Here is a 14517-nt window from a genome sequence, read left to right as displayed (position 1 = left end):
AAACAATAACAAACCTAACAAACGAAGTCCGCCCAGCGCATTAAAAATGAAGTTTGAGTGTGTTGAAGCTGAGGAACTCCGGTGCGGATTAATAATGAGGATAATTCCGAAAAATTTCAACAAAACTAAATTATAAAGAACTTTTCGTGACGGAACTATTGTAGAGAGTAAAGAGATTTTAAGAATAGGGTGCTTTATATTTATGTATTTCAGCAATGTAAGGCTAAGGAAATAACAGCGTAACCGTTCACTCCATAACCTTTATTATGGAGTGAGATGTTCAAATTGTCAAGAAAAGGGATACAAAAATGACCTCATCAAATTCACTGAAGCTCACAGTTTTAGCTGATAATTTAATTTTTTTATTGTTTCGCGAGCACAAGCGCTAATAGGTCGATCTTTTATTTCGATAATTTTTGTAGAATTTAACCAAGAACTTTTTATGGTATTGCTAATTTCCATCAAATGCGAACGATGGATAAAGAAGAATATTTCTTTACTCTTATCATACGATAGATTTCGGCAGTTCAGAGAGTAGCATTTTCTGGTTAATTAATGCGTAGCATAGTGGACAACGTAATTTGCTCGATCAGAATCTGATCAACGTGTAGCAGTCACGAACTTGATAGCAATGTAGGAACCTCCTTTTTACTGTAATGGGGCATGCCCAAGACTTAATATCAAAGATACTTAATCTATTGAAAAAATCATTGTTAATATGGTGGGTCCACATCAGCTTCATCTCTAAGGAAGTACTCTGAGATGAAGAGGGACCTGATGTAAACTAGGTTGCTGGATTTTGTTTTTTTAGGAGTCACAAAATATTTATGTTATAGTTGTGTCCATCAAAAAACCTACATTAACCGGTAGATAACCCTATAATAATAATATGGTGGGTAGATTTGTCGAAATTTAAAGATATCCAAAAGGTGTTATAGGTTTTCATTCACTCCAGGAATCCATCAAGCAATTTATCTGGACAAAGAAGATTCTCTTCTGATGAAATGAACACTAAAGAAAAGACTTGGTTTAGTCAGAAATGATGAATCCTTAATTGTAGTGTTTATTACGCAACGAGCCTTGCGGCTCCAGCTCCATCAGCCTATAGCTTCTTATGCCTTGCTTTGCTGGATAATTTCTATGAATCCTTTAGTGCATAACAGAGGGATTGTAGTGACCGGTTAAGGTTGGACGATGATGCCAAAACATTCCGTGGAACTTGTTGAAGGAGACCAACGCCACTCATTGGAAGTTGTTAACTACTGTTAATTTGAGGCATCTGGAATCACCCTACATGTTGGTCTTGCACATTTCAATATGTAATTTTTAAGCTAATTTCATGGGATCGTAAATATCGATGCTCGTTTGAATTTTTACTCCCGGTCTTGAGGAGTTGCATGGCAGCGTATTTGTAATTGGATAACTCGGCCGGACATCGAAGGATCCGGGTTCGAATCCCGGTCAAGGCGCTTGATATTGACCCACCGAAAGTTTCCATTGTAATGCACACTGTGAATCCGTAAAAAATACTGTTGCGGCATCTTGGAAGATATCTAGGGTGTGCAGATGATTTAGGTCCAATTACAGTGTAAGCTACCCATGATAATTCTATCGTGTGATAGTACAACGTTGACAGGCCAGGTATGGTCTGTTTGTGGCCGGGGTTATATTGTTACTTGAATGATATTGTTATGGGATTGAAAGCCTCCTACACTATATGGTAAGCATTTGGGGTTGGTGAAGAAAGGAGAAATTTATTATATTAGAAGTGTTGCAAAAACGAGCCCTCCAAATTGTGTTTATTTGGGCTTTCCAGACACCTGCATCATTTGAAAGTCCAGTAACTAATGTTTTCTGTTTAAATCTATTGTTCAACGTTCCTCAGTAACCCTCACCCTTAAATTTAAATACGCCCTACTACGCTCAAACAGTGCAATTATTCTGGATTCTCCTATACATGACCATGGTACAAGAACTTCCATTAATGCACATGTTTTTTATCAGCAAGAAATGGCCTTAAGTCCACTTGGTCCGAGGTTATTAAAACAATGATCAATCTTATGGCATGAAATATATTCATTCTATTAGAGTATTCTTACATAAATTATGAAGTATCAACAGGGTTGTCTTAAACAATGTTTAAATGGCTGTGCTACGTAATCATTTATTATTTTCTTTTCCTGTAATCAGTCTTTACTACTCACCTTAGTAAATTTTTGTCCTTTTCACGTTTTTTACAGCTTAGTTTAAGCCAATTTGCTGACATTTTATTTTAGATCTGTCATCAGAAACAGTTTCAGTGCTCCACTGTATCTATTACTTGCTGTGTTCCTCTATAATCTAAAGGCTCCTTGGAGCATGCATTACAAAATATCCTATTTTGTATAAAATTGAATTTTATTGAGTTGTAAAAATATGAAATGATAATATGAGTAATCAGTTTCCCCTCTTGTTTACAGTAAACATTATATTTTTATGACTAGGTGATTATTTTAAAGAATTTATCAGTTGGACTATGTTAAATCAAGAAACTATATTTAAAATGTATATCAATGAAAGTTTTTATCAAAAATCACACGGGAAGGTCCTTTTCTCACTCTGGATTTTCTCTTCTGCAGAAGACATTATAATGTTAAACCAACTTAAGGTACTGTCGAAAAATAGGTTCTATTTCATATAAATCTCTTCCTTAATCTTTGATTTGTATATAATATCAAATAACCATATCATGTGTGATAAATAAACTTTGTTTATCATGGTGCTTACCAAATGACTTGATGCCTATGAAGATTGTCAAAAAGTGAAATTGGTCATGATAAACTGTTTATCCCATAGTGATGTTTACCATTTGTGACTCAATTTAAAGAATATACAGCCAATTTAAAAAAAAACAGTCGAAGGAATAATGATAATAATATGTCGTGGACAGGTGATGTGGCAGTCCAGTGGATAGAGAAACAGTACTCTTGACCGAATGGACCGGTTTTGATTCCTTGGGATGCCTCTGGGTACCCTCAGCTTCATACAAGATGTATGGTTTTTCTGGTACCGATCTTCCTGGGAAACCATAGGCAGCACAGGGATAGGAAATTGCCTTAATAGCTTGATGTGTGAGTTTTTTTGCCATTGGGCTTATTAAAGGGTCAACTCTACCTTCACTTACAGGACCAATCTTTGGGATGATAACTGTGATTGCTTGGTTTATTTTATTGACATTTCATTTTTGCTTTTAATTAAATTATATTGTTTCATTTAGGGAAGAACAACTCTTTCATTTTTCAATACATATTGGATTTAAACTTGGTGTCAAACAAATTTATTTTTTAATGCAGTGGAAAATTTATCAATTGGTTGTTGATATTAAATATCAGTATTTCATAATTTTCCCTATGCCCCAGGTGACGATGAACAAATTAGTAGTCAAAGCTGTTAGGTAAGCTTCTGGTATTTTTTATTACCTGAAATGACTGCAGATAGAATGATGAATTGGCATTAACTGAGTGATAGGAGCCAATTATTTGTTAGTAGTTCATAGCCATTTACCTACTAGGGACGTATTTTGGGCAGTCCCTGTAGACAAAGCACTAACACAAAGGTAATACTGTCACCTTAGTGACTTTATTTCACATCCAACTTCATTACAAATTTGATTTGTTTTTGTGGATATTTAGGATAAAATTGTATTTCTGATGCATTGTTCAAATTCTTCATTTCAATTGCTAATGATCTTGTTTTTCTATCCGGTCATTTTAAGTAATTAGGATACTAATGCCATTGTAGAAAGGAGTAAACAAATCTACTTACTTGGCCTGGACTCGTAAGAAAGATGAAATATTTCCAGGTGTTCACAAGCTGACATGACAGATGCTCATTGACTGATAGACTTGTGGTTATCCAGTAAAGGTATTCATGGGGTCCAAAGTGTCCATTTGTGCTAATGAAACCTAAATGACATCCCACAAGCCACTGGCAAGGTGTGTGGCAGGGCCTTTTCTTAGCATCCTTACTCATAGTCCCTGTCATCAATTCCCTCCTTGGGAAAGCTTCTTTGCCTAATGCAATTCTTCTCCTTACGTCCCCTACTACTTTGACCATTTTGGTCTAAAACACTTCTGACATATGTAAACTATTCCACCTGCTCTAGTTTCTACCCTCCTATTTTAATGTTTAGCTTAGCCTTTCCCTTTCTGGAAAATTGCATAACCTTTGTTTTATTGATATTGATTCTTATCCCATATCTATTGCACTGAATTTCCAATTCACTCAGCAATGCTTGCAACCCCTTGGCTGACTGACAAACTTAAGCTTGGTCATCCGCAAACCTCACTGATTTTATGAATTTTCCTCTGAATTTCATTCCAGTTCAGTTCTTTCAATGCACCTTTAACCATATCCATCAAGCACCATTTCTTTTATGTATCTTAATTGAGCCTGTGTCTTTGCTCCTTTTTGACGTGCCTTATATCATGTACATACACCACCTACCTGGTATTTTTGTATTGTGATCTCTGGGCAAATAAAAAGTAATAATAATAATATTCTGTATGTACATGAATATGTTGAACAGTGTGTATGACAATGGATGCCCCTGTTTCACTCCTCTTCATAACACTGCCCATTCACACTCTCCATCTGCCACTCATACCAGAGCTGTCTGATATATGTACAGGTGGCAGATTAGTCTCCTATTCCTCCAATCTACTCCTTTTTACTGCAATACAATCATTAATTCTACCAAATTCACTCCATCAAATGATTTTTTCAAAATCTACAAAGCAGACGTAGTATTCTATGTTCCTCCCTATTAGTGACCTCATTACTGAAATGGTATCAGTGTCTATCCCCTTCCTGAACCAAAAATGACCATTCCCAAGTAATCATTTGTCCTGCTCTCCATCCTCTTGTTGATGATCCTGAGAACCACTTTAACTGCATGCAAAATCAACTTATTGTTCTGTAGCCCTCACATAATGTAGCCTTTGCCTTTTTTTTGGAATAGGAAGTAATACTGATGTGACAAAGTCTTCCAGCTAAATTCCTCACTCAAGTAAATCCATAAAAATTAGTCCTTCCACACTTTCCTAAACCATTAAGTTGATCTGCAGGAATGTTTTGTACCCCCTCGGCCTTCATTGAGTATAATTCCCTTTATGTCCTTTCAGTCTCACCGTCAAGGAAGGCTTGGACTTCAGCTATCCTCATCTGCATCAGATTCTCTCTCTATGTCTGATGTCTCCGGTTTAATTTCTTTCCCATACAAAATCCTCTCTCTGCTGTTAGTTTTTCTTTGCAAGAATTTTGTGAGATGCCTGTGGAAGCTCCTGTAGCGTACCTTTTCATCCTCTCTGTGGTGTACTATCATACTTGGAAATTTTTTTCACCAAAATATATTAATAACAATTTTCCATTAAATAAACAGTGAATCTAGATTAATTTTATTATTTTGGCATAATAAATATTACAGAGACACAATACCATCTGTTTTCACCGCATGTGAGGAATAGGTTTCCAGAGAAGGAGCCACAGTGAAAGGGTGAATATTTCTTAAGTCTTCATGTATCCCAATTAACTTTGCTTTAGGGTCCTTTGAAAACACATTGTAAATGAAAAAATATCATAAATCATGATGGTGCTCAGCAAAAAATTGGCATTGTGAGTCACACATTTTTCTGGTTCATTGTAGTGTATCTATTATGTATTGTAGTTATAATGCCAAATCCACTAAAAATGTTTATTTGACCCATCAATGTTCATGTTTAAAATTTTTTAACCGGCCAAATGAATTTGGCAATTCCTGCATGAAAGAACCATAAACATGGGATCCCTGACGTTGGATCACTTCATGAGATTTTAGTGATAGTCATTTCTAACATTCTATAATAAAATGGATTTTCAATTATTTTGAATTTTAACATTCATATATTGACTTACCCATGTGCTGTATATTTTTAGATTTTCTTTAATTATGCCTCCACTCTTTCTGGACAATAATTTTTTAATAATGGGGTATTTTATGCATATGAATTTCAACGATGACAGCAATAATTTCTGAAGAGAACATACTCTCTAATCAAATTGATTGCAGAGTTGGTTTCATGCTATTAATATAGCATGTGATTTGACCCAATTAGTAAACAAAAGTTAATGCCATTAATTTTTTAATATTTTAATTGAATTTGTAACATTTATTTACACATCAATCATTGATGGATTATCCTAGAAAAAATGGTTATTATTGATAGTTTAGGCCATTTTAAAATTGACAAATTTTTAATAGTCTAAAATTGAGCAAAATATTTAACCGTATCAGTTCCTTTGGAAGATAGTTTTCTCAGGCAAAGTCTTCCAGTGGGTGAGCAGATTTGCTATTTTGGTTGAAAGGAGGCCATCAATGCCATATGCAATTGTTTTTCCACCAGAAAGAAGTGCCCCCCATGTCCCAAATGAACCATAATCCAATATAGTGTGGTTGCACAATGCCATCAGAGCGAGGTCACTTTCAGGCACCCCTGCTAAATTCTCTGTTTTCTCCTTCCAACCCTCAACTGGATCCCAGGCTATGAATATATTTTCATGAAGATGCATAATATTATGGCGACACCAGGAAATATCATCACTTATAACAATAAATGCCACTTTGTCCCCACCAATGAAATGGTGGTTGAAAATGTTGATTGCTTCCTCAAAGTATGAGATAGGAGCAAGTGATGCGTTGTGTTTGGAAGAAAGATAATCACTGTAGTCTCCACGACGAACATGAACACTGATGAAGACTGAGGCCTCAGTCTTTTGCATAATTGCAGCCAGAAATGACGTGGCTAAATCTGTGAGATATGAGTGAAATCGGAAATCTTGTTCCCTTAAGAGGGTTAGTCGAGGAAGAACCAATTCAGGCAATGCAACCCACCTGAAACATGGAAAAAGGAGTGTATGGTACTCAAGAGTGACAAAAAACAATTTTAATGCATTCTCAATTCAGTATATTATTTTGTGATCATATTCACCACATTTACAGATTTCTGTCTCTGTTTAAAATTACCACTGAGCGTACATGTACCAATATGCACCCATCAGTAACCAAACCATTGCGTAACCAACTTCGTAGAGTTTGGGAAAGTAAGGTCATGGATAAAATTTTGTTGGTATTTGTTCATTGGTTTGTTTCATTAAAATAAATAATCATTCATAGCTAGGTGTTTTCTTGGTGCATATAGATATATACTCTCAATTTTTGATAGCATGTGAGGCACTTTTTCCAAAAGAATTACTTAACAAAATCTCCAATGGGTGTTGTATATGAAAGTAAGGCCTTCCAAAGGTTAATTCTTGCCCCGATTATCACTGCTGTAGGCTAATTTTACCCAAAATGGTCAGCAGGCATTACTTAACCTGGTCCTAAAATATTATGATTTACTTTAATAATGTTATTAGTTTTATTATTACCAGTGCAGCAGTCAATTCATTAGGTGAAGTGTTGGAGTGTAAAAACCATTTTTTTCCTGAATGTGCCCTCCTTAAATTAGGGTGTGTCTTATATGCCATGCATATGATATGCTGTTAAATATGGTGCATATTAATTAATACATTTTTAGCAGAAAAAGTTTTCTAGTAGTTTCATTTAAGCTTCAACTAATAAATTGATGATGGACTCAATATTTCAATGGGTTATTGGACTACTGACTGGAGGGCCCAGGTTCAATTCCTGGGATGCCTCGGGGCACCCTCAGCATCACCCAAGCTGTGTAATTTTTTGGGTACCAGAACTTCCTCGAAAACCATAGATGGCACAGGAAAAGGAACCGGCCCCCATTCCCTGATGTGTGAATTTCACATTACATTGGGCTTAGTAATAAGTTAGCTGTGCTCTCTCCCTTAAAACTGACCTTGGGGTTGATAACTGTGGTTTTGTAAAGTAATGGGATGGATCTTAACTAAAATGTCCTTCGAAGCTGCTGATGCCATTGATATAGGAAACTAGTTCATGAAATGAAATTAGTGATTCTTGAATTTAAGTTTTATTTGCCCAGTCTATAAGTGTTGGAACAAACATTGGGTATGTTTCTTGACAACTATTGAAAGTGTTGAATAATGCTATGGTGAATGTTCCAAAGACTTTTTTATCATATCATGAAAATATCATTATGGCTAAGGACAAAGAGGAAGGCTAAAGATATTAATTCCATAGCAGTATTATCAACCACTTAATTCCATCAAAATTTATTTTCTACTTGAAAAGCCATGGTGAATTGATATTTTCATGAATGTTTTGGGTAATGTAACATTTATTTCTAATTTTAAAAAACAATTAATTTACAAAATGTAGTTTTTGTAGGTGAGTGCCTACTTCATATTGTACTTATTTGCATTCAACTATGTGACCTGATATCCAGTGGCAGATGTTAATTTTTGCCAAGCAAAATATTTTTATTTGTTGTATTGCTAAATCTTAGCAAAAGTTAAATAGACTATGTTAGTATACTGTGATGAACTTTGTGTAAATAAGATTCTCTTGGGAACTTTTTTAACCTCTCCATTAATATTTTTTTTATAAGTTAAAAGAATTTTACAATATGACCAAATGATTCTCACACAGGTGAACCATGGTTTTATTGAATATGAACATGAGAATATTATGAAATTCTGAAGCTGAACCTGGAAAGCTATCATATCAATGGTACCCACCCACCTTATGGTCTATGAATGAACCATGCCCAGAAAGATTCTTTCAATCCAGATAATGACTAATATGGAAACATCTATAAGGTAGGAATTTAGTCAAAATTATATTGATATAGCTTATTATTGCCGGTAGCCATAGTCATTAAAAATAATGAAATTAATATTTCGAGAGACACAGTAAGCTTAATACAAATGAAACTAGGTAACTAATGTGTCGTATGGTTTTGATTTGAATGTGATTTGCTAATTTGTCCTAGTATTCATAACCTGATGAACTTAAACTTCGCAAAGGAATATTTTGCACATCAACATAGTGTTGTAATATTTTGACAGACTTTAAATAATTTGGGCATGTTAGAGTGAAATATTGGTTTTTGAAATAATGAACAATACTTTAATAGGGATATAAGCATGCACATGCATTTCTGTGGTGGGTCTATCAAGCATTTGAAATCTTCTTAATCACATAACTCCTCGTGTGCCAATTTTGAAGAGAAATATGTTAATATATTTTTGTATTCCAATTTAATACCCAAAGAATATGCAGGATTTCATCATGAAATCAAGTTTTTTGGGAGCACACACACTGACCTTGGAAAAAATGCATTCCACACTATCAGTTTTGAGAGCATGAGGTTGTTCTCATGGGTTGTCCCATGTGCACTCACCAACCTCCAGTAGTGGTGCAATCATGGTAGCATTACCATATTGGAGCCTACTCACCTCTCTAGAACCATGTTCTGTTGGCAATGAAATGAATTCTTCTGGCCAAAGTGAGTGTCGCTTCTTTCCTTCTGGCAGTCCTGGAGGACCTGTAATACATCCTTCTGGGAGAGGGTGGGTTCGGGTTGAGCAATGACCCCACTGTTTGCGTTGCATCCCCTCTGAAGGGTCGGGACCTTGAGCTCGGGCAAGGTCAGGAAAGGGAACGCGTCGTCGATGGCCCTCAGGAGGCACCGCGGGATGGCGGGCGTCAGCCAGGGCACCTCCATGGCCAGACCCCAAACCGACGCGTATTCCCACATCTGATTCCCGAGTCGCCCCCCCTGCTGGACGGTCAGGATCCCGGCATTCGGGCAGAGGTGGAGAAGGCCCGCTTGCTGCTCCTTCGCGGCCGCCTGTCTCGCCTCGACGAACCACGGGAGGTCGCACAATGCGACGCCCCCGGGTTCCTCGAGTACTGGGATGGAAGGCGAGAGCGTCCCGGCCCTCGCCGCCCCGACCGAATGCCGCAGAAGGGATGAGCCGGGGATCTGCATCATCGCTATTTGGATCTTGAGGCTCAGGCCGAAGAGCAGGCACAGGGCGACGAGGATGAGCATCACTAAGACCCACCATCGCTTCGCTCGCGTTCTCATCATCACGTGGAACGTGCTCGCTGCCTCGTCAGGGCATTTCTCCTCCTTCAGTCGCGGACTGTGGTGCTATCCTCGCCGGTTGACGGGGATAAGGCTACTCGCAGATCACTCGACGCCGACATGAGCCTGTAACCCAAGACACGTCTCGGAATTAAGAACGCGGGTGTCCCGGAAACCTTAACCCTGATCATCGCTAGCTTTCAAAATGCCTCCCCTTTGCACCCCCTCCCGGCGACCGCATACGCACAGCTGATGCGACTCACTGCGATCAATAGTGTTGGGATGTTAAGGACGCGTTGCTGTCCGATCAATACAATAGAAATTGACAGTACCAATTGTATGTGAAGTGAAGCATCACAATAGTCGGGCTTTCGCCGGCGTGTGAATTTGCTGGAGCATGCGGGTTTTTCATAAATCAATAGTTTGCGCGTATGTCTACCAGGAGCAGTGCAAGCAGACGAAATCCTAACGGCTGCGCTGATGGCGGGATTTCAAAGCAGTGCTGAACTTATCATGCCAAAAAATCACAAAATTAGGAATGTGTTGGAGGATCTTTTGCAAAAACATCGATTAACCTTATTGGGTAATCAGTTGCTATTTTTTAAAAGTCACTTTTATAATTCACAATGTTCTCAATTATTGCTCTACAAAGTATAAAACTAAACAGTTGTGTTATGGTTTCTCAAGTGATTTCGGTTCTGGTAGTGTCACGTGATTTTAGAGCAGGAATGAGTAGGTGAAACTGTAAAAATAAGAAACTCATCCTAAAATCTATCGGCTTTAAATGCATATTCCTATGCATCAAGAAATGGAAATTTTGTGAGCAATACGTCTCGAAAATGGCATCTGTTTCACCAGGCGGCAGATAAGGATGCATCGTGGAATTCATTTTTATTTACTATTTTGCGCGACGATAAATTGTAAAAATGAAAGATTTATTTTTAGAATTGCGATGAGCTGGTGCTTTTTTAATAGGTGTCCCATGACCCTCAAGCTAGAACGTTGAAGAGGCACAAAAAATCGTCCTTTTAATAATTATTGTAAAATATTTTACGACTCGTACGTAGTTTTTCAAGTCTTTTGTATGTTATTTAGAAGACTCAATTTAATAGTTTAAATAACAAAGAAATTCGTATTATTTTTTAGCAGCTTTATGCCAAGTATTTTAAAGCGTGAAATATGTATATGTACTTCGTTAAAAACGAAGTCATAAGCGTGGTGATACTTTACGGTGAGCATTGTACCTCCCAGCAGTGATTGATCATGTAGAAATCTTTTTTTCGTGAACATTCTACCTTAAAATTCTCCCCTATCGGTAGGAGATAACCTTAATGCCGATTATCATTTAGCAGATAGAACACTTCATAGTTAAGCAGCATATTTGGGGAAAGTTGGTGTGAAAATAAGGCCATTTGTAGAAGGATTGCGTTGACAAAAGAAACGTTTGCAAAATAGTGGGAATTAATGACCTACGCCAATAAAGAGGCAATTAAGATATCATCAAGAATTTAATATGGAGCCTAGCTCCGTTGGGTCCCGAAGTTTTGTCTGTGGGACGAAGGGATGAGAGTGGATTGTAGGCTTTTAAGATGTGAGCATGGAGAAAACATGGTGAGCAGAGAGAGTGAAGCTTTACATTTAGTGGGGAAATAGAGGTAGCTGATAGTCTTCTATTTTCTTCAAGCGTTAGGCATTAAGTTTGTTACGACTTTCTTCTCTCTTGGTCTTCCCATCCCTTGCGTGAACTTCCCATAGACCTTTTGGCTCTCGCTCTGTATTTCCTTATGTGTTTGGTATTCTTTCCTCATCCATTCGTTCTACGTGTTCTATCAACGTCTGCATTCTCGTATCGGTTCGCTGATGCTTTGCACGCTGAGTTCTTGTCTTGTGCCGTGTGTTTCTTTTCCTGCCCATTCGTTAATAGCTAGCAGCTCTTCCAAAAAATTTAATTCCAGATGTTTGCAATCTTGGTTCATTAGCTATTGCAATTTTTATGTGATTTGTTTGCGGAAATAATTTTCAAGTAATACTTTTGTAATTGTCCTGTTCTCATTTTCCTATTATATTTTACAAGGAATTGGAATTGCAATCGTTGTATAAAAGTAACCGAGGTGTCTTTTCTTACCTTATTTTTTTAAAGTTCGCTGTATTGTATCGTATATGTAGTTGAATCTGTCAATTTTATTTCCTCTCCATTTTGTGACGGTATGATAACGATTATACAAGATAGGTAAAATGTGCGACCGATTGGTCCAAGAAAGGTAAAATATGTGACCGATTCTACATCTTGATTGTTTAAAATTATTTTATTTCTGACTGATTCATCGCTTTTGAAATTCGTTGCTCATTGCTTTGATTTTTTGGGTCGAGAACTTGTTGTGAAAGGTTGTATTTTTGTGCCGTCTTGAGAAGCTTAAAAGCGGATGTCTGGTGTGCGTTTTCGTCGTTGGCTATTAGCGCTTGGTTGTCTTCAAATTGTAGCGTTAAAACAAATTTTGGGCTGTTAAGATTGTGTGTGTAGTAATTTAATCTTCTCATCCATTGTCGTACCATGTCATAACATCAATGCTTAAATGAAAATATATGGGCTAAAAACTACATCATTGCCCAAGACCTAGAATAACTAAAGCCGTTTTATTTTCGTTGCTGGCTATAGTGATTTATGATAGTGGTTGTTCATATTTTTTATTACTAAAATTAAATGTGACAGCAGTCCTATCTGCTGTAAATTCCCGAAAGTAGATTTCTGTTGGCTCAGCCAAAATTTTTTTGTATGAACTACAAGTAACATGTGTTTCTGTATTTAATTCTCAGTGTTTTTCAATGATATTCGTAGATGTACAAACATTGTCGGTGTCGTGTCCGGCAGTTTTAATAATTTTTCCACCTTCTTAGTCATTATCCTAATTCCCCAGTGTTTTCATTTACATTTTTTTAGTTTTCTTCTTCTTTCGTGAACAGATTATTAAAGTAGCCCAGCAAATTGTCGTGACTTATGGTCTCGTTCTCAGCGTTATCTACTTTAGCTATTGAGAATGGAGACAGACAAAAAACATGGACGGGGGCAGTTGGATGTTGACGACCGTGGTAATGTTAGGCCATAGGGAAGAGAGAGAGAACAGACTTTTTAGGTTGAGGGAAGGCTGGAGGAAAACATATACTGTGTAGAGAAAAAATTTAGGGCAGGTAAGAGTTTTGGCATTGGAGGAAACACTCAGCGAAGATGTGAAATTTTGTTTACGAACCAAAACCTACTTCTAATTGGTACTATTATTTACGATTAACTGCTAAGGGATAGAAATCTCTAATCCATGAGAAGTGCCCTGTGTTGTGAAATAGTTTTAAAAATTAATCTGAAACCAACCTCTCATGTGATTTTGGCAGCGGGGAGAAATGGTACAACTATGCACACTTGCGGAGCGTCCGTTTCTTCAGGATCGAACATTGACCCATGCAAAGGTAAAATGTCAAAGTTTGACCTTACGTGAACGTTGACCTCACAGCAGATGACTTTTTATCTTTCTTTCCACTCTTTCCCCGAGTTAACTACAGCAATCATTCTGAAGGTTGCTTTGTTCGTTGGAGCTAGAGCTCACCTCTGTATAATAACAAACCCACCGGCATGTAAAATACGCACATTAGGGAACGGAGGCGTAGTCCTTTTTATGTGCTGCCTCAGGTTTCCCAGGATTATTTTTGGAAAAAGTATACAGCTTGGTTAAAGCTGGTAGTGCCTAGTAGAGAAATGAAAAAATAGTAACTTTTTGATTCCACTGAAAATTTATAACGATACGACCCGGGTATAGACGTTCAGCGTCATCTTCAGGTACCTTCGGGAACCTGAAGATGGCGTTGAACGTCGAAACTCGGGTCGTATCGTAATTAATTATCAGTTAAATGGCAAAGTCTCTGTTTTTCATTTCCATTATGAATCGATTTCATAAAGTTACGCCGGAAACCATCATTTATACACAGGAGGGTATCCATCTGTCAAACCTATGGGTAGTAATGGAACGCTCTACCTACCCACTAGGTTATTAGGCCTCACAGTACCTAATTTGTTTTACATCACGTTAAAATTATATATATTTTCCACCAGTAGGTATTATGTTATTCAGAAAACTTCATTATTAGAAAAAAATTGCATGATACAATAAATATACTCGTGTTTCATCATGATTCTTGGCTTGAAATGTCATTTTGATTCTGTTTTCGGATTTGCCAGTTCGCTTATCCAGTCAGAGTCCAGGGATGGCAGTTGTCGGCTAAGAGGAAGGGTATTGTATGCATATATCCTCACTGTAGGGGAAAGGGAGGATGGTGAAACCCTATGGATTCCAACGATCAATCATATAACTTCCTGCTTCCCTAGTTTCGGCGAGCTTTCCGCCAGTAGTATGAGCAACATCCATTCTTTTGTGCAAAATAAATGCTCGTCACCGCAAGGGCTGGCCCCTTGGTCAATAGAGTAAAGAAACCC

The 14517-nt window shown here is 37.4% G+C and overlaps 1 protein-coding gene across 1 annotated transcript; it reads right to left on the bottom strand.

Moving 5' to 3' along the window:
* Nucleotides 1–5461: 5461 nt before the first annotated feature.
* On the bottom strand, nucleotides 5462–10417 carry LOC139693821 (galactoside alpha-(1,2)-fucosyltransferase 2-like). Its single transcript, XM_071592113.1, has 2 exons — nucleotides 9403–10417; nucleotides 5462–6907 (listed from the first exon to the last, which is right to left on the bottom strand). The coding sequence occupies exons 1-2, from the start codon at nucleotides 10038–10040 to the stop codon at nucleotides 6307–6309; spliced, it is 1239 nt and encodes a 412-aa protein (XP_071448214.1). The 5' UTR covers nucleotides 10041–10417; the 3' UTR covers nucleotides 5462–6306.
* Nucleotides 10418–14517: the final 4100 nt, after the last annotated feature.

This window comes from Hetaerina americana, unplaced genomic scaffold (genome assembly GCF_022747635.1).
Source record: "Hetaerina americana unplaced genomic scaffold, ioHetAmer1.1.p SCAF_5, whole genome shotgun sequence".
Lineage (NCBI taxonomy): Eukaryota > Metazoa > Arthropoda > Insecta > Odonata > Calopterygidae > Hetaerina > Hetaerina americana.
The sequence above is the reverse complement of the archived record's forward strand: the minus strand, read 5'-3'. Positions and strand labels throughout refer to the sequence as shown.